Below are 26079 nucleotides of genomic sequence, written 5' to 3' on the forward strand. Positions count from 1 at the left end.
TGGGCTGGCTTACAAGTTCAGAAGTTCGGTCCATTATCATCAAGGCAGGAGCATGGCAACATCCAGGCAGGCGTGGTGCAGGAGGAACTGAGAACTCTACATCTTCATCTGAAGGCTGCTAGCAGAATACTGGCTTCCAAGCAGCTAGGATGAGGGTCTTAAAGCCCACACCCACAATGACACACCTACTCCAACAAGGCCACACCTACTTCAACAAGGCTACACCTACTCCAACAAGGCCACACCCACTCCAACAAGGCCACACCTACTCCAACAAGGCCACACCCACTCCAACAAGGCCACACCTACTCCAACAAGGCCACACCTACTCCAACAAGGCCACACCCTCTAATAGTGCCACTCCCTGGGCCGAGCATATACAAACCATCACAATTCTGCTCTAGTTCCAGAATTCCGTGAACAATGGCTGAAGTGCATCGAGGGAAACTGACTCTCACCTAAGGGGGCGCCCAACAACACCTGCCAGGCACCCTTTCAAACAACTACTGAGGAAGACACCCGGGCCTGCTGGGCCACTCATTGTTTTAGCCCCTATAGCTTGTTGAGCTTACCCCACCCCCAAACCCCGCCCCACTCACTTTAGTGCCCCTTTCCCAGTCACATTCTGCTGCTAAATTGTTCTCTAGTTTTGAAAGGAATCACAGTATTTTTTTTTTAATCCTATCAAATGCTTCCTCTATCTGCCCCTTCCTTCCTAAAGCAAACGGCCAGAAATTTTGGCCTTGGCCTCCTGTCGGCACCGCGGTCTTCCCACGGGGCTAGAACTTTTGATTCTTGCTTGACTCTTGAAAACATATCCGAATTCCCTGCTGATCTGAAGTTTGTCCTTGGATTTGAATCACTGCTGATATGCATGTTAAATATATTTAACTGATTTCTAAGAGCCCTGAGTGGAAGTTCATTCTCGGAGCTGCTCACTCGCATGGGCACTCTCAGCCTATCTCCCTTTGTGTGTCTCTCCCTTCCGTCAGTGTCCCCCTCCTTTCAGCCCACCTTCCTCCTTTTCTTCCCCATCCCTCACCTCTTGCTCCGAGGGCTCAGTGTTTTCCCCGATAGAGCTCAGCTCACCTTTCGGATTCCACTTGCTAGCTGACTGCTGCTAATGGTCATACCCTGGACTCAAGTCTCTAAAAAGAAAGAAAGCTAAGCCAGGCGTGCTGGCGCATACCCAACAGCTTAGAAGCTGAGGCAGGAGGATTCCTAGTTTGAGGTTAGCCTGGATATTTTTTTTATAGTGAGACCATGTCTCCAAAAAATGCAGAGGGAAGAAAGACAAAGAAAGAAAGAGAAGGAAAGAGGAAGGGAAATTGGGAGGAAGGAGAGAGGAAAGGAGACAGGGAGGAAGGACAGGACTGAAGAGAAAAGAGAAGGAAAGGGGAAGGGAGGGACAGAGGAAGGGGGGTCAAAAGAAAGAAAGGTAGGACAAAGGAAAACAAGAGAATTAAAGTCTTTAAAAAACACAAACTTCGCTTCTGTTCCCTTACATTGTATCTTTCTTTAGTATGTCTTCATCCTCTGTCTTCCCTTCGGGATCCCCCTGGCCATCTTAGCCTTCTACTCAGGATCCCTCAGACATTCCAGAACGTGTTATTCAGCAGGCAGAAATTTATCTCATTAAGATATCTCCACCAAGGTCTTCAAAGCACATGACTCATCCAACTCACAAAATAAACTCAGGAGCAGTGGGTGGCAGAGCGCATTCCTCAAGCCCTTCTTTCCCTTTTTCTTTTCTTTTTTTTTCTTTTCTTTTCTTTTCTTTTTTTTCCAAGAAAAAAATTCCATTAAGCCAGGCATAGTACCACCTGCCTGTAACCCCAGCACGCGGAAGGTCTTGTCAGGAGTGGCTGAAGCTCAGAGTCACCCTCGCCTGCACACTGAATTTGAGCACAGTCTGGACTACATAAGAAAGACCTCATCTCATTAAGAGAAAGAAAGAAAGAAAGAAAGAAAGAAAGAAAGAAAGAAAGAAAGAAAGAAAGAAAGAAAGAAAGAGAGAAGGAGAAGAGAGGGAGGGACAGAGAGGAGGAGAAAGGAAGGAAGGGAGGAAGAAAGAAAGGGAGGAAGAAGAGAGGAGAGAAGGAAAAAAAGAAAAGGATTCTGAAATGATTCAGAAAAGGAAGCTACAGGTCTGCAGACCTCCTCAGCAGACACCCATTTCAAACTGATGCCACTTTCACCCACACTGACTTAACCACCCAAAACTCCCTCGAAGAACACCAGAGTAGGAAAGAAAGAAGTATAAAAAATTCAAACTATTCGTCTAAAGTTTGATGGTGGGGAAAGGATTTGATAATTTTACAATTTGAACAGGGACCATGACATGGGGAAAGGGAAGACAAGACAGTCCTCGGATCACTAACTACTGTTTGTATAAGAGATAACATTCAAGATCCGAAGGCCTTTCTGGATCTCTTACAGTGCTCGATTGCATGCTTGCCTGTGTGCATGCGTGCATGCATGTGTGCCTACCTGCATACATGCTTACATACATTTTACTGGAGATTAAAACCCAAGGACTCAGGTTTGCTGGGCAAGCATTCTACCAGTGAGCTATATCCCCTTGGCTTTTTGTTGACGAGACAGTTTAATTTCATTGCCCAAGCTGACCTTGAACTCGCTGTAGCCCAGTCAGGCCTTGAAATTCCTGAAATTCCAGGCCTGCACCACCAGACACAGCTTCTAGGCAATGGCCTCTGCCCACTGGCGCTGCAAGTCTGTGCACAGTGCATCTTCAATCCCCTCACACTGGGCATCGTGGCTCACACCTGTAACCACAGCACTGTAACTCACACAGGATACCACAGCAAGAGGATGACAGTGAGTTTAAGGCCGGCACAGGCTACAGAGTGAAACTCCATCTTTGTCTAAAAAAAAAAAAAAAAAAAAAAGGCAAATAATCTACTCATATCTCACAACCGCTTCCTTAGAGAAGCCAAGGATGGCTAAGAGCTGAGGAAAAAAACAAGACAGTGACTTGGATATGGGGCTTATCTCATGGCTGATGAGTCATGAGTTTGAGCACTAGGAAGAATCAGAAATCCTGGGGGAAAAAATATTACAAAACGTGGTGGTTCTTCCAAAGTCAGGCAAGAGAAGGTCCCCTGTACTGAAATCTCAAATCTATGTGTTAGCAATAAAATCGAGTGTTCTGATTTTGGACTGAGTGTGTTAGGCTGAATGGGTGTTTCCAGTTCAAACCAGTGACACCGCTTTCCAGTGGACTCTGGCAAGGCGCTGTTATTCCTGGCTCTCGGGCAGCTTCTATAAATAGATGCCACAGTTCTGGTGGCAGATTCATAAGTCTGTGGTTCTACTTTTAATAATACTCTCGAGCATATTTGCAGCTAAAATAGGCTATTTTTTTTATAAGTAGTTCAAATTCAGTGCAGGGCACCCACGAGTGTTTTATTTAGAAGCATATTAATGGATCGTCTGCTCTGAGGTTTTAGGCTTTTATCAAGAGACAAAGAGGATGCTGTGGTAACTGGGGCTGAGGGCAGTCTGGTGGGAAAGTACACAGGCAACCATGTGACATGTACAGTCAGGCATCTCAAGACCATACATCAAGGCGATGCTCGAAGCAGACCCTACCTCTGCTGCAGACTCTGTGAGCTCTTCCCTTCTCTAGGTCTCTCAGCCTATTCTCAAAAACGAGGAGCAGAGCATAGTGCCCAACCCCTTCTGGTACGAAAACCCCATCCTAGGGGTAAACTATTTCATAGGCCTCCACCTTGCATTTGGAATCTTATGTTTGTAAATTAGATTTCATCCTCTGACTTGGAAGTGACACCCACATGCATTTGAAAATCAGTGGCACGTGTACTATGTTCAGCTGGTGTCCTGACGCTGATGGGAACTCACGTGAGCTTGAGGATCCCTCTGCTAAGATGCCCTTGCCCCGAGGTGCAGTGGCTGACTGGGGAGTGGTTGCATGTGTTTTAACATCCCTCTTAGCTGTTGCTTTACTGGAGTCTCAGTTCCATGAAGAACAATGATTTGTGGTAATAGGTATTCATAACACTTGCCTGCTACCTACTAGGAAAAGGATGCTGTGAAAATATCTGGCCTCAGAAATAGTAACCGAGGGATTCATTCTTAAAGGGGAAATCCAAGAGAGAAAGGATAAACCCCGTTTCCCGAGTCACATCACATACTAAACGTGTGAATGTGTGTGTGAATTTCTGTGAGTGCGTGTGTATGTATGTGAGTATGTGTGTCTGTGTGTGTGAGTGTGTGTATGTGTATGTATATGTGTATGTGTTGTATGCGTGTATGAATGTGTATATGTGTGTTCTTGTGTATGTGTATGTGTGTGTGTGTGTGTGTGTGTGTGTGTGTGTAAGCACTGGGTTCTGAATATAGAGTCTCATAAATTATATCCCCAGATCTCTTTTTACTTTTTATTTTGAAGCACAGTTCTACCAAGTTGCCCAGGATAGCGTTGAACTCACTCTGTGGCCAAGTCAAACCCTCAACTTGAGATCCTCCTGCATCAGCCACTCAAGTAGCTGGCAGTAGAGTCCTATACTGACAGACATACTTGGTTTCTTTTTAACACTCTAAACTAAATTTCTAATTTTTCTCAAATTTTTAAACAGTTAGATTTGAGATTTTTTGTGTTTAGCAAAGGCTGCTGTTTTCTGGAGCAGAAGACTTCAGTAAGTTAAGCACAAAGTTGTAAGTTCTTATACTCACGTATCCTCCTTGATCCTGAGAGACGCCCATTTCTGATGATTTCAGATTAGATTGGTACCTATTCTGCAGTCCTTTAATACAGTTCCTCATGAGTGAACCCCAACCAGAAAATTAGTTTCAATGCTACTTTGTAAGTGTCATTTTGCTACTGTTATGAATTGCAGTGTAAATGTGTTTGGAGACAGGGGTTTGCCAGTGGGGCAGAGACCTACAAGTTGAGAACCACTGGTTTAGATTACATGTTCCTAACACCGCAGCTAATAAGCATGGGGAACTCTCTGCTGGCCTGGCCGGTAGGGGAAGAGATGTTCTAGTTGGTCACATTTGCCAATTGAGATTGCTATGCATACATAAGTTGGCAATTTAAAAAATAGATTAGATAAAGGAAAGGACCCATAACATTAGTATTAAAGTGAACAGAGTATAATCAGTTTTTATTACTTGGGAAACCCATTTATGTTTTGCTTAGCCGTCTAATCGCAGATACTGTTCATTGAGAACTCAGTGGCTATGGAGCTGTATCAACCAGGAGCCCTGCACTGGGCAACTCTTTCTGCAATGGACTCAAATAGGTGCAATGGGAGGTCGTGGCAGAAAATCATGTATACGCTGAATGTAATATAGGCACTTGTCCCTTTAAAAACATGATGCTGAGGGCTGGGAAGATTTCCATGAGCAAAGCATTAGCCATAGAAGTAGGACCTGAGTTCGAATCCCCCAAACCCACTGAAATTACAGTTAGAGGGTGTCTGTAATCTAAGTTCTCCTATGACAGTTGTTTTCCATCTGTGGGTCATGACCCCTTTGAGGAGCAAATGACCCATCATATAAGACTATCTTCATACCAGGAATTTACATTGTGTTTCCTATTTGATAACACTATCAAAATTACAGTTATGAAGTAGGAACGAACATAATTTTACAGTTGGGGGTCACCACAATGTGAGGCACTGTATTAAAGGGTCGCAGCATTAGGAAGGCTGAGAACCACTGTCCTACAGTGAGGTGCGGGGTGCAGACAGGAGAATGCTGAGAAGCTAATGAGGCACCTAGGTTCACGTATACAAAGGTAAACAATAAAGACGTCCTGACTCTGATGAGATGGAAAGGCAAAGGCCAACACACATGCACACACACACACACACACACACACACACACACACATCATACACATACACAGTGATAGTCCTAAGTAATGATGGTCTATAGTAAAAAGTACCCAAGAACACTGAGAACATGCCTCATAGACATTACAGGAGAATGACTAAAAAGCAGCCTGTGAGTGTCAGAAGACTATGCACTATTGCAGACTGATTACAGACATTTTTCCCTATTATATGCCCCCTCCCCCAAATCCCCTCTTCTCCATAACCTCTGAAAACTGGCAGAATTTGAAAAAAGAATCTGGTAAGTGAGACTTACAATGGAACTTCTTGATGCAAGGCCCTTTATCACATTCCTTGGTCCCCTTGACCGGAACAGGAAGCAATCTGTCTAACGCTGGTTTTTTGAGAGTTGTTGAAGTCCGTAGCTGGCTCAGTGTGCTCTTACCCTGGGGGCCTTCAAGTGGAATAACATCCAATGGTTCCACTTGTAGCTTCCCAGGCAAAATAGAAAGTACTTCCGGTGGATGGCATGTCATTGTTTAAATGTCTTTTATCGATCACTTCAGTTTGATAGGCTACTTTTCTTTTAACTTGCCCATCTTGGAGAAGGAATATGTGTGCCATCAATGTCGTGTTCCAATGTATGTCCTCAAATAGTCCCTGTCTCCAAAATCTAGCTAAAATAATTTCAGGTCTACAGTTTCTACTCCTTATTGTAAAGTTATCAAACATAGCCTGACGTCTATTGCACTTCTATATTCCCAACTAACCATGATGCTATACCTCGTAAATGAATTTCAAAGACCTTATTGGGGGGGGGGGGGCAACAAGAATTCTGAATTTGGGGTTCCTTATTCCCAGGACATCGAGAGACGAAGTCCTGGAAGTTGGTGTGTGTTTTCCTGACGTTCTGGGTTTTGAGAGCCTGATAAGAGGCCTTCTTTGTAAAACAGGTTTCACAATATAATCTTCCAAGCATTGCCAGGGCAACCTATTTCTTCATTCCAGCTAAGAGATAATTGGACTTTAGCTTACTTACTCAGTGGTAGGAGGGATAGCTTTCAGGGAGAAAAATTAATCTTGAAAACAATGCTCAATGTGGTTCTGGGGGTGCAGGTTAACTGAGAGATCTTTCCTAGCACGCCCCAAGACCCCAGCTCAATCCTCAGCACTACCCAAACCAGGAATAGTAGTTCATGTTTATAATCCCAGCACTTGGGAGGTAGAGTCAAGGAGATCAGAAGTTCAGGGTCATTTTCAGATACAAAGAGAGTTCAAATCCAACCTGGTGTATGTGAGACCCACATAAAAAAATATTAGAGTTATAGTTGAATTGTCACTTGATCTGTGTCACAATCTGAAGTACTTGTCACTATTCCTGACAAATACTTCAGGCATATAGCGTACTATTTCACAGAAAGTATCTGTGTTCAAAAAAACTGTTCTGAACGGTTGGGCTCAGTTGGTAAGTTACCTTTTATTTTGTTTTGATTTGATCTGATCTGATTTTGTTGTTTTATAAACATGAGAGCCTATCTTTAAAAAAAAAAAAAAAAAAAACATTGCATATGATAGTGTGAGCTTGCAATCCCAGTACTATAAAGTCAGAGACATGCAGATTTCTGAGGCTTACTGGTCTAGCCTACTTTGAAAGTACAGGCCAACAAGAGGGTTTTGTTGTTGTTTGTTTGTTTGTTTGTTTGTTTTTTTAAAGTGGATAGTATCTGAAGAATGATGTTTGAGGTTATTCTCTGGCTTCTGTGTGTACACATGCATGTGTGTACATGAACACACACCACAACACTACAAAGTATCTGTTCAAAATCAGGAATGCTTATGTGTTAGGTCTCCCTTGACTTTGTTTTTTCTTTTGTTCTGTTTTGTTTCTGAGACTGGGTCTCTCTATCACATAGCTCTGTCTTTCCCAGAACCTCCTCTGTAGACCAGGCTGGCCTCGATCTCACAGAGATCCACCTGCCTCTTCATCTCCAGTGTTGGGATTAAAAGCATTCCCACCACCCCAGATTTGTTTTGTTGTTTTGAAACAGGGTCTCATGTGGCCCAGTCTGGCTTCAAATTCCCGATCATCCTGCCCCCACCTCTCATATACTGGTATCACAGACTCACACCACCCCACCCATCCAAATTCTTCTCCTTTCTTGACATGACATCTGCTAAAGCTCTGGAAAGATTTGGTGCAGTGGCTGGCACACCCCACAGCTGGCGTTGCACCGGGAGGGCAGACTCAGCCTCTCTTGACTCACGCCAAAGCCATCAGAGCTTTTACCCAGGAGGCTCGTTATTTTCTACACCTTTTGTTCTAAATTTACTGTACCAAACTTTACCAAAAGAATTCCAGGTTTGAAAATAATAAAAAAGCAAAAAGATCGAGAGTTCCATTGTTAGCCCAGAAGTGAGTCACCCCTGCAGAATTCCCTCTGTCTACTGATTAGACCGGATACTGGCTGGGCGGTACAGCAGGAAAGGCTGTAGCTCTGTGTGTGTGTGTGTGTGTGTGTGTGTGTGTGTGTGTGTGTGTGTGCAGTCACAAAAGGTCACAAAGCTCTCTCCTGGATATCTCTGAGGCTTTGAGAGTTTTTGTCTTGTCTCCCCCCACCCCCAATACTGTCTCACTTGCAAAGCATTGCAAAGCATGGACAGGAGAGTCCTATGTTTCCCCTACCCCCCTCTTTTAGTTTGCATCTACCCCCAGCTGACAGCTATGTGCTTCCCTGCACGGGAAGGAGCTTACACCGATTTCTGGGTTTGGCAGACCCAGTGAGATGCTTGAGGGAGTGTCTAGAAGGATAGCATATCTGAATCCTTTCTGGTCTAGTTAACAGTCTTCCTATTCTATGGCCACAAGGAAAGCAGATCCTGTGGCACCTTTACAATAGATGTGGCTACTTTGTTTCCAGAGCATGGGGTTTGACATAAACAAGATAAACAAATACTCTAGTATCCAAACCCCAGCCTTCCAAGAGGGCATAGCCAGAACCTCACCAGGGCTTGGGAGTGAACCATGTCAGTCCCAAGCAACCGCTATGAATGATGAACCCAGGTGTTAAGTGAATACTGATTCAAAGAAAAAATATAGGCAGCAGTTATTTTGTACTTAGGCAATAGCAACCACTGTGATAAGCATTTGTGAATTATCTATTAATCCCTGCAAACCCTGAAACCTTATTAGGTAACACATTCACTTGCTGGGCCAGCGCTTTGCTTTTTCAGATCCTCTGTGGGTATGAGCAATGGAAAATTTCTCGCAGACAAAATCTTCCACAGATCACCAATGAGACAAGCCACCGAAAGCACAGTCACACTTGTGACAGGTGGTACTAACAGGTTCTCTTGATCCCTGGCGCCTCCTCCTCCCTGATAACACTGGGAGTCGGGGACTCCTGGGGTTTCTGTGACTTGTCCTGCAGCTAGACAATCATGTGCTCCGGCACATTTAATGCCAATAATGAGATGACATCTGTCATTCATATTATTTTATAAGTGAGAAAAGCCAGATCATAGAGGAGGAGATGAGGGATCCACCTAAAGTCAGAGCTCTCCTGTAATCTCAGCCCTTGGGAGGTTGAGGCAGGAGGATTGCAGGAGTTCGAGCCAAGCCTGGGCTACTTAACAAGACTCTGTCTCAAAAGGACAACAATAAAAAACATTAACTGATTGAGTCGAAAAGCTAGTAGGTCTAAAAGTGAGACTTGATCCCTGAGATCTGCCAGGCTCCAAGCCCACTGTTTCCCATTGCACCTGCTGCCTCCTCTATAGCTCTGTCTCCTTGTGTACAAGTATATCTGGATCATTTCCATCCAGACTTGACCAACCTGGACCAACTTGTCCTTGGCCAAGCTTGTTCTCAGTCACCCTATTTGTCCAAAGGATACTAGCTTTACCCTAAGCATTTTAAATGCTCCTCACAGCAGGGCTAAGTAGGTCCAACTGCTGTGTGGCTTCAGTATTTTTGCATATGCAAACACTAAGCTCAAAAAGATGATGTAAAAAGATAAAACACCCAATAAGTAATGGAGACAGAATTTATCTTTTTTGTTGTTGTTGTTTTGTTTTGTTTGTTTTTTTGAGACAGGATTTCTCTGTGTAGCCCTGGAACTCACTCTGTAGACCAGGCTGGCCTCGAACTCAGAAATCCACCTGCCTCTGCCTCCCAAGTGCTGGGATTAAAGGTGTGTGCCACCACTGCCCGGTGACAGGATTTATCTCGACAACAGTGTATACTGAGTTTCCTCTTAAGGTACTTCAGTCCCCTGGATCATGGCTTTCCAGACCTTTGCAAACACACAACCACTGGTAGAAGTAAGAAGCTCTTACCATTTTCCATTTGCTTGTCTTTTCCTTTTGTCTTTTGAGATAGTCATCTGTTGTGGTTGGCCTCGATCCTTCCCCTCTACCCAGCTGTGGGGCTAGTGACTTGACTTTTTTGATCAGTACCTATTTAATAGTAGACACAAATTGTAACTTAACCTATGGTACTTTGTAAACCCTGAATTTGTACCTGAAGAGAATTCTTCAGTTCTATAGTGGACTCGGTAAGCAACAGCTCCATTCCGCCCTCCTCTCTGATGGATGACAGTTTGGGAGTCAGTGCAGCCTCATTTTCAGACTTGAAACCACTGTAGAACTCTTTTGAAACCTACACTCTGGCTGACTTTAAGCTATGACCTACTGGAGGTAATGGGTGCTCTAGTGTCAGCTCTTTAAAGGGCAGTCGGATGATGCCTTTTGGAGCTTTGCTTGGTTTTGTTTGATGATGGCTGTTTTCAAAGTGATAGATAGGAGGGGCCCTGCCTCTTGCCTTCTGGAACCAGTTCACACTGGGAACTGGCTGTTTCAGCAGCCCTGTCTGAGGGAACAGGTGCCTAGCATCGATTGTTGATAAACTTGCCTTGGGGGTTTGGGGGGGACGGGGAGGGGAGATTATCATGAAACTCTCTTGAAGACCTACACTCTGTATAGCTTCCTGGGTTTGTTCTGTGTTTTGTTTCATATTACCAGCTTACAAAAGAAAATTGTATTTTCCCTAGAATAAACCCTGAAGGGTAACTAACCCTAGATCTTAAGTTCTGACAAAGTTCAATGGAACCTCCTATATACCAATAATTTCTGTGAAGTAACTACTAAATATTTCCTAAGATGACTGCGATGACTTCCTAAATCTGAACCAACATCTAAGGAACGCATCTTAGAAAACATTTTTTTAGCCCATGGTTTATTTATTTTTACACAATATAGAAATGCCATGGCCTGGATTGTTTACTTGATAGATTATGTATTTGACCTAGGACTAGTTAAATGCCTATTTGTTGTAGGCACTGAGTGGTTTTCACTATAGCAAGTTTGAAACGTAACAACATGCCAGACCTTAAAAACTACTATATATATGTGTGTGTGTGTGTATATATGTATATATATATATATATATATGTGTGTGTATATATGTGTGTATATATATATTAAATAAATGACATAGGTAAGATAAGACTTGCTTGTTGAGAGTCTAGAAAGTTCAGTCCTATGAGTGATAGGAGTGAGATATGGAAGATTCATTTATTGAATATTATAAATAGTGATTCAGTACAGAAGAACATTGTGTTCAGACAAAGAATTAAAGAATTAAATTAACAGGAACAAATGTAAGTTTCTGCGTGTAATTTCAAATTTTCAGTAGCTTGAATACAGGATGGAGGGGGGGAAAAAACTAATTTTCAATTCAAATACAATCCTGCTGACTTTTAATTAACCTAATGGTTCCTAAGAGGCTGGCTGAGGACCAGCAGCCGGGCCCTGTGGCCTTGCCTCCTGACGTACCTGCAGATATAACCCCGATGCTCTGCGTAGCTAAGGGAGCAAATATGCTTGCTGGCAAGATGCCCTCGGGGACAGATACCACACTGTAGAAAGGTCCTATTTCATAAAATAGCACAGAGAAGTAGGAGACTATTGGTGAGTGACAGGGAAACTGGGCTTCACAGTGATGTTGAGTAACCACAGGATGTTTAGTCTAGAGAAGAAAGATTATGAGGACTTTGATGGTTGTTTTCATCATTTCAAGAACTATTGTGTGACTACAAGGGGAATCTTGAGACCTACTGGGGCTATTCCAGTTGGCCAATAGGGTGAGAATATTAGAGAGAGATTTGTTTTGATGTCTTCGGAAGCCTGCTCTAAAGGTATCTCCTCTGCCCATAAGCATTCCAGAAGCTGGCTGACCGCCCAGCCTATAGAGAAACAAGTTTTTGCCAGTAATTCCAGCAAATGATCTTTGAGGACTCTTCAGATGCTACTCTTTTTGTTCTTATTCTCCAAAAAGAAATGGGAAATAACAACACTTTCCCTGGGTCTTCCTAAAGCTTTCAGATCCACAAGAATGTTATCAGAGGGCACTGTGTGTCCCCACCCTTCCCCCACCTTCAGTGGCCGCTGCAGCAACCTTGACTTAGTTAACTGAGTCTGTTGCAGTCAACAGACCTTGGTCACAGTGACTTTGTTCCCTGCCATGGTCACATACTGCTGAGCCACTTCTGGTGAAATGGTTACTAAGACCTCAACTGTGATTCCTTTGGCCCACCCACTGGACATACAAATGTCAGTGCTGAACAGAACAGTCGAGAGAGGGGATATCTTGGCTAAAGGTGAGGTAAATGGTAAGAGGACACTCAGAGAGCAGTCAGTGCCCATGAGAGGCAGTGCACACAGAGGTCCCACTTACAGCCCACAGCTTGACGTAAGAGTATCCATTCTCTGAGGGAATGTCAAAGGAAGGGAGGTGCCTCTCGGTGCCCTGCAGCTGCCCTAGTATTTACTGTGGCTGCATCTCCCAGGCTTTGCAGTCTAGACTAGCATCTCCTGAACACCTGCTTTGTTTTGTTTTTAAAACTTTCCCAGACGTCATCACGCAACTAGGAAAAGAGCTTGGCTCCTTAGTTGCCATTTCTGGTGTCATGTTCTGACCAGCCCAGTGCTTGGAAAACAAAATGTACAGCTCCCGTTGGAAAGACTGTGGTAATATTTCTTCACAGAACTTGCTACCTCAGGAAACCAACCTCTTTGTTTCTTGCTGAATACATGGTTTTGGCACCGTGTCAAACCTGCCTGAGGAGTCACTGTTGGGCTCAAGGATGTAACCTTGTTGCTTTAGTTGTGTGGCAGGCTAAGGAAGCCGATAGGCAAGGCTAGTTTCAGTTATCCTTAACCAGAAGTCATGTGACAGTGGCCGCAAAGAGTGCCTTCGTAGTCTGAAAACTATTTTTGAATAGTACCAACCACCACTAGGGAAAAAAATACAACTAGATAAGGATTGAAACTAAAATAGGATTCACTGTGTGACTGAACAGTTTAGGAGAGAGATTAGAAGAATTCAGACCACTGCTATCATGTAACTCTTCTGTGAGATGAGACATTGGTTAGCTTTGACAGCAGGGTCTGACAATTTTGTCAAGCTGAAAGAACCATCACCCTAGGAGGAAGTGTGATTAAAGTATTGTGTATATGAAGATAGGACGAAGAGCAATTTCCACACTGAGCAGCTGCCCCCACTGATCTGTGTCACAGGGGATGCTGGACAGCCCTGATGACAATGACCCCAACAAAGAGGAAAAGCAGGAGCCAATTCCCAGCTTCCAGCCAGCTGACGAACCCTCCCACCATTGTGTCGAGATGCCCAGCACACCCAAAGGCTGGTTGTTGCCCAAATAACCTTCAACAAACCGATTTACAGTAGATCTTTGACTCGTAGGAAGAGAGCTAGATCACAGCTCAGCTGTGTTTTGTTAACCTTCTTCCGCCACGTTTAACCCAAGTGGATAATGCATTTGAACAGGATGGATAAGGCTCCAGTGAACTAATACTACCACTCCAGCTGCTCTGAGTTGACCTCATGCTCCTAACTGTAGCATAGCCATCGTCTTGCTTGAACAGAGCAGAGAATAAAAACCAAGAGAATGAATGCCTTTAAAAATGAGCACAAGAAGTGTTTGAGCTGGGTGGTCTGACCCATTCCAGAGACCAAGTTTTTATCTGTAAGGTTCTACCATTACCCTGCTAAGAGTACGTAGGTAAAAGCACTTCCGGGAGGCAGGAGGATCAAGGTTCAAGGTCATCCTCTGCCACAAAGTGAGTTCAATACTGGCCTAAACTATATGAGATCCTGTCTCAAAATACTAAAATAAATAATCAGGTACTTAGAATACATGGCATTATATTGAGCCATATATGTGTGTGTATGTATACATATATACATGTATACACATATACATACATATATGACTGCATATATATGTATATATGTATATATGTATATATGTATATATGTGTATATATATACACACATATATATATGTATACACATACACACACACACACACACACACATATATATATGGAAAGAGAGAGAGTCAAGTGTTGCTTAATTATGGAGCGATGTCCTGAAAAACATATTATTAGACAGCTTTGTTGTTGTACGAACATTATATGGTCTACATGTAAAAGCCTGGAGAGCATGACCTACCACACAACTAGATGACTGCTATATGTAAGCATTTCCTGCTTTTCCCAAAGCCACCAGGAGCCAATGGAAGCTCAAGAGAAGATGGCGCCGTCAAGAGGTGCAATAGCTATGGGGTGCATGCAGTAGCTGCCCTACCATGGCATACAGTTCTCCAGTCAACCCTTAACACTGAAGTCTGAGTACATGCTAAGTCACACTAAGAAGCATAGCAAATACCAATGCTATCAACAAAGTTAGCATGATCCATGCCTAGGAAATGTACAGTAATTACAGTTGTCAGCAGGTAGGCTTGTTCACACCAGCGTCATTGTTATCACTAACCTATGCATGATGCACCGTTTTACAGCATTGGTACACAGAATGGGACTGCACTGACATAATAACTTTGCCAGCCAGGATGGTAAGAAGAGTTTCAAAAAAAAAAAAATCATTAGATCAGCTATTCTGCCTGTTTGGCATAAGACTCTCATTCTAGCGTCGTGTTTAGGTTACAGTATTATAAGGTATCAGCAAAACTGAGTGGTTTTATGATTTCTTCCATGCAGGGGTGGTATGGTCCAAACCAGTGAGCAGTATGAATTCGTGCACCACGCTCTGTGCCTGTTCGAGAGCAGACTTTCACCAGAAACTGTCCAGTGACCCTGACGATTCACCGGAGCGTCAATCTCTCACGGGTGATTCATCCAATTACCCACTGAAAGCTCCTGCACGGAGCTCCCTGCAACGGATGCGGAGGCTCTAAAGCCAGCCTGAGGCACAGGTTATGGAAGATATGGCAGCATGAAAGATTGCCAACCTTTGTGTATAGGACTGTGTTCGTAGGCATCCCCCGTCCCCGCCCCGGTTACTCTGAAGGTCCTGTGCTGATGGAGGTATGACAATCCTGAGGAGGATTTTGTTTTGTCTGTGTCGACTCTCCGTCGCACAGAATCTACGTGTGTGATATTCAAAGACTGTCCTTTTGAGGACCGGAGGAGAGGCTGAAGATGCCATTACCCCGTGTTTAGATGCTTTAATATTCATAAAGCCTGTCTCGTGCACTGGACTGTCAGCTGTTCAACTGTACCTGTTTTAAGTGGCTATTACCTATCTCAGTTACCAGAATCTTGCTGCTCAAGTTGCCAGTGATTGACAATGGATTTTTAACCAAGACGGATTTTTGTTTTTGAAGAAAAAAAAAACATCAAATGCAGTGACTATTTTATATGGACATGTGTCTTGATTATATCTATTAAGTATGTATTTATAGTATCTCTTATGAATCAATTACAGAGCACAATGATTGTCATTGGATATATATGTGTATATTATAAGTATATGTACACATATATATCCTCTTATTAGGTATAGAGGTGGCCCCTGTTCCACAACACTAACTACTATATTTCTACATTGTGACTTGTTTTACTTTAAAAGGGGATAAACAAATTTATAGTAACTATAAAGTATCAATAATTTTAAATACTTGTCTCTCTTTTACTAAGAAGAGATTTTTGAATACAGTGTCTACCTGGCATCTCTTTCCCAATAAGAAGCAGGTGCCTTTGGGGGTGCTCCAACCTGTTTCATCCCCAAAAGTTTTTCTGAGAGCACCAGTCATGCACGACCTTACATTTCTAAAAGATTTCCTTCCTCAAGAGACAAATGAAGGCAAAAAAAAAAAAAATCACACCCAGCAAACATGAGATGTCCTGCTCAGATATGAATTTTCAATGCAGCAAAGTTGACTTTCTTTCGTACTCCCAATAAACGACTCAACAGTAAATATTGAGTGAAGCCTCTTCTTTACTTACTCCTGGTAAAGTGAAGTAGGTAATATGATGGATTTAATTTTAGTCTTTTCCTTCTGGAGGGAGGTGACTCTCTCCAATTGCAATCTTGTAATCACTTGAGAGATAACGATCTCGGAGGGCCGTCATTATGTGGTTTTCCTTATAGACGCCAGCATCTCATTATACAAACTGTACATGTTTATGTCTTTATATCACTTGTCACAGACCCCATCAATTACATGGCTTACGTAGATAGGGCAGAATCATATCACCTGTAAAGAAGCCCTGATTCAGGAAGACCCAATTATCTAACATGACGATTCCCTTTCTCCATCTCGAGGTTAAGACATAATCATGTGCCAAAGGGATGGCAGGGGAAGACTTTCTGGGGTTTATTCTGGCTCCTGGAGGCTGGCTCTCCATTTTAAACAGAGATGATCATTATCCCTCCTTTCTAAGGAAACAGACAAAAGGACACTGGTGTAAAACTTCCCCCAAACAATTCAATTGGAGGAAGTGTGTCACTGACTTTTCCCCTCTCCGTGAAGCACGCTTCCTTCCTACTCTTTGCCTCTCTTATCTGGGAGAATTTTTTTTTCCCCAAAGCAAAGCATGAACTGTCGTTAAGTGGAAAATGGAGACTGAATTTTACACGACGATTCTAACCTGCTTGATCCTCGGGAGCTTGGGTGAGTGGGTCTCCCTCAGTTTCCTGGGACATCTTTCTCAAAGTTAGCCAAGGAGGCTGGTAGCCTTTGGGAAAGTATCTGAAAGAGGTCAGAATAGGAGCCAGGTCTCCATGGCAGGAGAGCCAAAGCCGACGAGAAGGGGCTTGGGGGTGTGGATAAAAGGAGACAGCTGTGGCCACACTAGAGATTTTTCTCTAGAAGAAAATAAGTGTTGACCGAGTGCCTGGGACTCCTGAAAGTGCTCAACTCCTGAAAGGATGGGTCTCAGAGTGAGGAACCCTGGGCAGACATCTTTTATTATTTACACATAACAGTCTATATAAGCACTCTGTTTCTTGTTGTAATCAAGTTATAGCTTTGTTTTCTTTCATTTTAAGAAAAATATATACATAAGGAACGTGATTAAAGGGAGCAAGGAAATGTGTTTTGTTTGGAAGCTGTCATTTGAAAGGATTGAATATTTCCAAGGGAAATCTAGGTTTCTTAGATTAAAATCTAATTGAAAATGATGTCTGAGCCTGAATATTTTACTTTTTACCATGAATGTTTAAAAGCTGGGCATTTAGTCTTTAAGGAGTAGTGATATCTTTTTAAAAATGTGTTAGTATTTGGTGGAAAACTATAGACATTGTCACAAAATCGATGCTTCTCTGCAGGACTATGGGAACTTAGCTTCTGTAATCAGGAACTTAGCTTCTGGTAATCAGGAACTAAACCTCTGGTAGTCAGTACTTTTCTTGTCTGCTACCAGTCACAAGTTTGTGCTAGGAAAGGTGGGAAAGTCCCTTGTATTTTTAATCTTCTAATAAACGTGCCCAATATTTTTAAAGTGTTTACTTAAACTATGCAACTTGTAAACAAATATTTACTTCCTCTGTGAGCTGTGACTGAGAGGGACATATCTCTCTCTTCTACATAATGGAACAGGGCTAAATACGAGGAGAACCAAATGGCTAAAGGGGACCAAGCTTTATATTGAATTGACTTTGATGGCTTTGATAAGGCACACACACTCTATATTTGCCTTTCCTCATCCAATGAAAAGCCATGATCTTTGGGTGACTTTGTTTCTTTTCCAAGATTCCTTTCATTTTTACAGTAGGGGATATGTTCCTACTGGAGCGTACACAACTTTCACAGAGGCATGCTACGTATGATGTCTTGACATTTTCCATTGTCAGCCTGAAGATAGTCTATTGTTTCTGGGGTTTGCTTATTTTTTGTGGTGGGTTGATTGGTTGGGTTGGGAGGGTGGTTTTGGTCGACTGGTTGCTTGCTTGATGGGTTGAGTTTGAGGGATGTTTTGGGTTGGTTTGGGACTGGGGGTATTTGCTTATCTGTTTGCCTTAGGGTTAAGCTAGATCTGAGACTACTCACATGCAATGCTAGAAGCGTCAAACTGTAAATTAACCTGGTGTTTTTAACTTGGCTGACACATGAGCAGGTGGTTTTGCTATTTCACGGCCCTTACATTAGACTTCATAAGTCTTCCATCTTCCAGAGGGCTTTCAGATAGTCCACGTGCGCAAACAGCAGTGCCTCTCCATCAATCAGAAGGTGATTATGGGCCCGTGCGATGGCACCAGCCACAACCAGCAGTGGCTGTCAACTGAGAATGGGAAGTTCCTTCACGTTAAATCTGGATTGTGCCTGGGCATCTCCAACTCCTCAAGAGGCCCTTTCCAACCAGCAGTTACCACTCCCTGTGCCCAGGCACCCCGATGGACCTGCCATGCTGAGGAAGGCTTCCTTGAGGTGGAAAATACCTTGCTCTTTCTCAAGAAACAAAACCGTAAGGTAGTGGTCAGAAAGAGCAATAAATACCTCGATAGCTGGATGAAATTAGATATCAACAAGGAGGGGAGACTGGTCAATGAAAGCCTCTGTCTGAAGCAAGGTGAGTGGATCCTTTCAGAATCAGTTCTGGAAGTCAGTCTGCTAACTGTCTTGTCTTCTCGAAGCCCAGGGAGAGCCATGGGATCCAATTTATTTCCTTTGGGAGATACATGCGTTAACTAACACACATCACATGGTACCCAACCATGGAAAATTTCATTATTCTCATCAAAGTCAGCAACTTCTCTGCCTTTGTCATTTACCTTCCCTTCTTTGCCTGTATTTACTCAAATTTCAAAACATGTGTATGTATGTCTATGTGTATGTATATATGTGTATGTGTATATATGTGTGTATGTGTGGGTATGTATATGTGTGAGTATGTGTATGTGTGTATATATATATATATATATATATATATATATATATATATAGTATGTATGTATGTGTGTGCATATATATGTACAGTCTCATGTGAATGCCACTTCTTACCTGTATGCAGGTCAGAAGGTCAGAGCACAACCTTGGGTCTGGGTCCTTGACTTCTACCTTAGTTGAGAACCTATCTGTTGTTGTTCACCCCTGCACACACCGCCCCAGGCAGCCAACAAGCCTTTATGAACCCTCCTGTCTCCATCTCTCATCTCATGGTAGGAGAGCTGGGATTAGCTCAATGGATAGCCTTGTGCTAATGGAGCTGTCCATGGAGATCCGAACTCGGTTTTCATACCTACAGAGTCATCTCCTCAGCTCCAAAACAATGTTTCTTGAGTCTCTCTTTTGTCCCAGACACTGGGATCAAACACTACTAAATATTGGAATATACAGTCAATACACAGTATGAACACATAATGACTAAACTTAGTGGTCAAGAAAATAGATTCTGTTGCGGTAAAAATGTCTATCCTCTGGTGAGGAGGTGTAGAGCCCGGGGGGAGGGGGGAGGGAGCATCACAATGCAGAAATGGTACTACAGCACAATTTTGAAACCCAGATCAGTGTTCATATAGTTTGGAGATAACATGCTTCTTTGTTTTATTTTTTTAAATAGTAAAAGCCAATGTGTAGTCAGAGGCTTTCTAATTGTTAACCATCAGTGCCAACAGATGATAAATATATATATAGATAGATAGATAGATAGATAGATAGATAGATAGATAGATGATAAATATATATATATATATATATATATATATATATATATATATATATATATATAATTTGTATACACATGCACAAATTCCTAGTTCAGTGCATAATTAATCCTAAGTAGGAATGTCTATGGAGTTCATATGCAGCTCCACCTTCTCTTGAAGTTAACTGCTTTCATGGTGTATCTGCTCCTCCATTAGAGCTTGGCTCAGGAAGTCATGGAAGGTAAAAGTCAGAGACACATGAAAGACACATGAAAGATAAGTGGGCCTTACAGACCACTGGGAGAATCCACTTAGAAATGACTCTCCACAGTACCAAGACTGAAGTTCATCACGATGTAATAAATCATTCTAAACCCAAGTTAACGCCTTGTCTAGTGTACATACCCTAATAGAGTGCTTGACAGTACTTCCCAGTGCTTACCCAATGATTCCCAGTCCTTCCCAGTCCTCCCCAATTCTTTCCAGTGCTGAGCCACTGGCTTTCTTCTAGCTGGTTGCATACCAATGTCATGGGGGAAAAGGCGGAGCTTACGAAAAGCACAGATTCCCAAGATCCCCTCACACCTGTCTTCCTCTGCAATAACCTCAAGATTCTGAGTCAGGAGCTACGTACCTGCACTGACACTAATGTGGGTGATCAGCATCCAGTGTACCTTAAATCTTTTTGTTTTTTTTAAACTTACCCACCTCTGAGGCTGATTTGAATTTTTCTACGGTGTTAATCTTTAAACAGGGTTCTATCCCTGATTCATATGCTCAGCAAGGGCTTACTTAGATACTGGCTGAAGGGTTTTGTGCAGTAGACATCAAGGTTGATGATCTCAATTCTTGTATCAGGTCTACCTAGACAAAGAGGATAAAATGCAATAGTCTATTAGAAAATTCAACTTGATCAGAAAGTACGCAGTACATAGAGTCAATCTCTACAGTTTCTTCCCTGTGGTTGGTTTGTTCCGGTCTGTCCCAAATGACAGAAAACTAAGGCAAAAGTAACAGCTGTGCTGTTACTCATGGGAAATAACACCCATCTCTAACCTCAAGTCATGCAAGGCATGTGTTTGCCTCAACACTGCATGCAAGACCTCTTACTGTACAGCCCAGACGAGCCTGTAGATCACTTAATGTGGATCCTGCTACAGAGGGCTCTTCCTCCCCAAGTACAGAGATTTCAGGTCTGTGCTACCACACCCAGCCAAAACCAGCCTGCAAATAATTATTTTTTCAAATCATTATTTTAAAGCCATTTAAAAAAACAAAAAACAAAAAACAAAAAAACAGTCCTTCCCTCTGATGCTATTGTTCTGAGTCATCAAGAAGGCAGCACAGGCATAGTCTCCAAAATCCGGACCTGTCTGCTTCAAACATCGAAAAGCAGGGGTTCATAGTGGAATCCACAGTACTGCATGGGACTTGTTGCTATCTGGCTGCTGGAAACTAATATTGAACCATTAATATTTCTTTTTCCATTCCATATTAATTGTTCTGCTCCCTTTTTAATATTTTACTATGCTGTGTGTCGGTATGAATCACGAGTTAATCTTTCTTTCCAATTGTGTGTTTATAAAGTAATTCAGACATGTATTTTTCAGGGTGCCTTTTATTTCACTGACTACATTTTCTGAAATGTTAATCAGCTTGATTATTTCTTACTGAACTACCATAATCCCCATCCTTTCTCCTGCGCCTTTATGAGGCCCGATACTATCTGGAGTGTGTATGTGTGTACACCACCTTCCCCTATCTTCATTACTGGCTCTTCTACATAATTTACTCCCTTTTAATAGACGCATTATATTTCATTATCTTGGGCAACTCTCTCCAGAGTAGAAGTACTAATACAGCTAAAATCTCTCATGACAAAATGTCTTTAATCCAAGTTACTCTTTGCACCAAGTTGTTCAACATTCAACATGACTGTTATTTGTATCAGTTCAAGACAAGGAGCTAATTTGTTTATTGCCCTTATTGTTGTTCAAAAAAATATTACCTCAGTTAATGATTATTTCTGAGTCTGATTATTTGGTTGCCCTCTGGGAAAGCATTCAGAGGATGGTCTTGACCTGGGGCACTCAATACATAGAACAGCATCTTACAGGTGGACTTGCCCTAACAAAGAGCTAGTACCAGCCTCGGGGTAAAAATGTTTTAGATTGCACACCCACCGGGTGCCCCACTACTCTTAAGTTGTGTTCTAAGAAGAATTTCACTGTAACGTGAGAACAATGTAGTATCAATGGCACAATAAAATGTTAAAAATAGCGTTAACATATTGTTCCATTGTGTAAGAACTTTTCCTTGCCAAAGATCTTCCCTTCACGGATTGGGAAACGGCTTCAGCCTTCCACAGAATCTTAGAAGATACTATAGACACCCAAACACCTAAAGATCTACTACTTTTTGCATAACTTCAAATATTTATTCCAAGAAAGAGTTTAGTAACAGAAGAATGATCTTACTTGGAGAGCCTTGTATATTTATAACAAGAATTTTCTTTCTTCTCATCTATTTAATAAACTTTCAATACCCACATAAGAAATTATATCATTTCCTGGTTTGTAACACTGTTAATTCCAGAACTTGGAAAGTAGAAGAGAGGGAATGGAAGAGAGAGAAGGAGAGGGGAGAAGAGAGAGAGAAAGGGAGAGAGAGGAAAGGAGGGAGAGGGAGAGAGAGGGAGAAAGAGATAGAGAAGCAGACAGACAGACACAGAGAGAAAGAGAGAGACAAAGTCAGAGATGGATAGAGACAGAGAGAGACAGAGACAGTGAGAAAGTGAAAGACAGAGAAACAGAGAGAGAGAGGGAGAGAGAGAGAACATGAGACAGCAAGAGCAGGACTCCATTTTGATTCATCGTATAATGTGGCTAAAGCCATAGACAATAATCACCCAGGGGCTATGTTACAATGCAGAACCTAAGACCCACACTAAATACAGTGAATCACAGTTTCTAGAGTAAGGCTAAGACAAGCAAGCTTTCAAGGTGGCTCAGACACCAGTTATCTTTACAAACTACTGACTTAAAAGTCATAAGACACGGGAGCTGAATGCTCAGACTAGAGTTTCTCTAGCTTTTAAATCATACCAGTTAAACATACAGACACAAAATAAGGAGATATTAGATTTAAATATTTCCTTGACAAAAAACAGAGGGGGAGGGTGGCCTAAATGGATAATACATATGTTTGGCCTGAGGTATTTTTTAAAAATACATGAGGATGATTAAAGACAATTGCAGAAGACTGAGGTTTTTTTTTCCCTCCATATAAAAGCCCAAAGCTGTATGCAATGGTAACATCTTCAACGTTATTTGCAGAACATGTCTCCAGAAAGTTTTGAACATTTATCCAACTTTGAGAGAGTCCGGTTTCACCCACTAATTGTGCGTGTTGACTAATTTATTTTTTTCAAGTTCTTATGATAAGAACTCACCAACGATTTTTTTAGTAAAGGAAGCACAGCCTGGCCGAGAAAGAGAGAGAGAGAGAGAGAGAGAGAGAGAGAGAGAGAGAGAGAGAGAGAGAGAGAGAATGTAATCGCATACTAAGTCTTTGGAAGCTTGAATTTGGCTGTAACCCATCCTTACTTTTTAAAAGGGTCTGAGAAATAAAATTGTTTTGGGTGGTCCTTAACTTAGAGATTCAGCACTGGGCAAAGCAGGAAGTGACAGAAATGCTGGACTCTGCATCCCCACACTGACAGATGCCTGCTGAAGGGAACACTTAGACTCTAAACTCAGAACTCAAGCCTGAGAAATGGACACTGCTCTCAAGATAGCAGTGAAGAAGCCTCAGGTAGAAGAACGATGGCCGAATCTGTTCTGAGAAAGCACCTTGAGCTTACTCTCTGGTCTGTGTGCAGAGTGTGTAACCCTGGCACAAGGCAGTCACAGTATTAAATGGTATGAAGAGAAAATAAATAAATAACTGAAAGTTGCATCCAGAAAGCTATCAAAGTGTAGACTTGGTAGATATCTAAGGAAAGTCGCAGACAATAAACATGGATAACCACTTACATTTGAAATTCAGATCAAATGTAAGTATACTTGTAAAAGGCATTATGGTATTATATATATTATATATTATATTATATTATATATTATTATATTATAGTATAATATATTATATATTTTATATTATATATTACTATATTATATATATTAGGGTAGTATATATAATATGTATATATATAATGTGATGTGTGTATATATATACACATATATACATATATGTAATACATATTATAATGTAATGTGTATATGTATATATATATACATATACATACCTGTGTACAAAGCCTTCTGCACAGCCCTTCTGCATCTCAGGGAAAGACTACTGAATTATCATGGTTACTTCATTAACTTTTGTGAGAATATCTATTTATATCTTGTTAAGTCGTACTGGGTCTCTTCTGCAGAGAACATTCTTTGCCCCTTAGCCCCTCTCACGCATATGCACTGCTATGTGAAATCTACTAGTCAGGTAACACGAGGACGGGAGGAAATGGAGCTCCAATGGGGACAAATAAGGCTGACTACAAAGTAGAAGTTCATTCCTTCTTTAAGAGGGGCTACTTGACACATAGTAGTTGCCTAATAAATAGTTGTTCGATGTTAACGAACAAGGGATGAAGTAATAAAAAGTAAACTGTTGTTCAGTGTCTTAAAGCCCACAGTCCTCAAAGTTACAGGATTTTCTGGGGTTTATATTCCCGGCAACTCGACATCTCCAAAGCCAGTGAAACACCCACGCATATGCTGTTGGCCAATCCTTTCCAGAATTTTCCAATCCTTTGTTTTAGCTTTTCCCTAAAATATTGCTACACCGTGAGTTAAAGCCTAGCAGTGGCATCGCCTGGGAGCCTGTCACAGACATAAGAACACTGTTGGTTTTTTGATCATGATGAGGTGAACCAATGTTTTCATGTTTGTTTGGTTGGTTTTCAATATGGAAAATTCAGCCCACCGGTTCATATATCCTAAACCAGCAGCTGTTCTTTCAAAAGATTTGTAACTTAGTAAATACAACAGCCTTGCTTGGCAGTGCATGTCTTTAATCCCAGCACTTGGGAGGCAGAGGCAGGCAGACCTCTGAGTCTGAGGTCAGCCTGGTCTACAGAGTGAGTTCTAGGACAGACAGGGCTACACAGAGAAACCCTGTTGGAAGAGAGAGAGAGAGAGAGAGAGAGAGAGAGAGAGAGAGAGAGAGAGAGAGAGAGAGAGACAGAGAGAGAGAGAGAGAAGAAAATTCAACATTCTTGACGACTCACAGAACTAAAACACTTCCCACCAGCAGGCACTGCACTGTCATGGTTAGACAAGAACAAGACATTCTGATGTGCTATCTGACAGCCAGCAGTAATAAAGAATGTACTGACTGTCTCAAAAAGTTAAAAGAAGTGATTCTAAATATCTACCCCATAAAATTTGAAAAGATGTTGGAGGAGGTAAAGTTAACCTGATTGAATCATCATACATATGCAGGAATCTAAACATCAGTAACACTCCATGAACATATAATTTTATGTTTTACACATTGGTTAAATTAAAAACGCAAATGTCCCTGTCATAAGTGTTTACATTATGGTTAAAGAAATAAGTGCTATTAACGGTACAGGAGCCACAGTTCTTCAGGATGCAGGCAAGTCACTAACAGAGATTCTCGAAGTGCCAAAGTGCCGTTCTCTTTAACACCTTTTTTAGAAGCTGATAAAAGCTATGACCCACGGCACTGCTGTGGTCTGAGTGCTCTAAGCTCAGGAGTCTGGGTAGATCTTTGGAGACCCATGGATCACTCCGGAGAGCAATTTAGTGACCTAGGTATTCACAGAATGAACTTGAACTCTGTCATCTATACAGTACTGGCCTTTCATAGAGAAGTGTCCATTACTTTCCCTCCCTCCACCATATAAAATTGGCGGTTGGATGAAGGGTGGGTAAGCGAGACAGGGCAAATAGGTATTGTCACTTGCTGAGGGGATCGTGGCTTTTTTATAGCATTAAATCTACCCACGTGCTCCTTGTTGAAGGGCCTTTACTTACTACATAAAAACTGTTTTTATATGGTACTGGGAATGTGGCTGTTAGAAAAATTCTTGCCTACCCTAGCCTGTATCATGTCCTGGGTTTGAGCGCTAACACTGTATACACACCAAGCATGTTGGTCCACACATATAACATCAGCACTTAGGAAGAAGAGGCCGGATGATTAATGTCCTTTGGCTACATAGCAGGTTCTAGGACAGATACAGTCTCAGTCTTATGATAGCCTATTTCA

General features: G+C 42.0%; 2 protein-coding genes across 6 annotated transcripts in view; both read left to right on the top strand.

The window, feature by feature from the left end:
• Ptprr (protein tyrosine phosphatase receptor type R) overlaps positions 1-16123 on the top strand; it is a 234994-nt gene extending 218871 nt beyond the window's left edge. For 4 of the 5 annotated variants that reach the window (XM_076920261.1, XM_076920262.1, XM_076920264.1 and 1 more), the window contains one exon: positions 14898-15140. In XM_076920261.1, coding sequence (XP_076776376.1) covers positions 14898-14991 — 94 coding nt within the window. In that variant the 3' untranslated portion in view covers positions 14992-15140. Of the gene's footprint in view, positions 1-14897 lie in introns of all 5 variants that reach the window. The other variant, XM_076920260.1, reaches the window with a different exon arrangement.
• A 560-nt stretch (positions 16124-16683) lies between these two features.
• The window catches only part of Ptprb (protein tyrosine phosphatase receptor type B), a 108769-nt gene continuing 99373 nt past the window's right edge, over positions 16684-26079 (top strand). Inside the window, exons 1-2 of the mRNA XM_076920258.1 lie at positions 16684-16813; positions 18315-18710. Of these exons, the coding sequence (XP_076776373.1) occupies positions 16759-16813; positions 18315-18710 (451 nt within the window). The 5' untranslated portion in view covers positions 16684-16758. The remainder of the gene's footprint in view (positions 16814-18314; positions 18711-26079) is intronic.

This window comes from Arvicanthis niloticus, chromosome 22, assembly GCF_011762505.2.
Source record: "Arvicanthis niloticus isolate mArvNil1 chromosome 22, mArvNil1.pat.X, whole genome shotgun sequence".
Lineage (NCBI taxonomy): Eukaryota > Metazoa > Chordata > Mammalia > Rodentia > Muridae > Arvicanthis > Arvicanthis niloticus.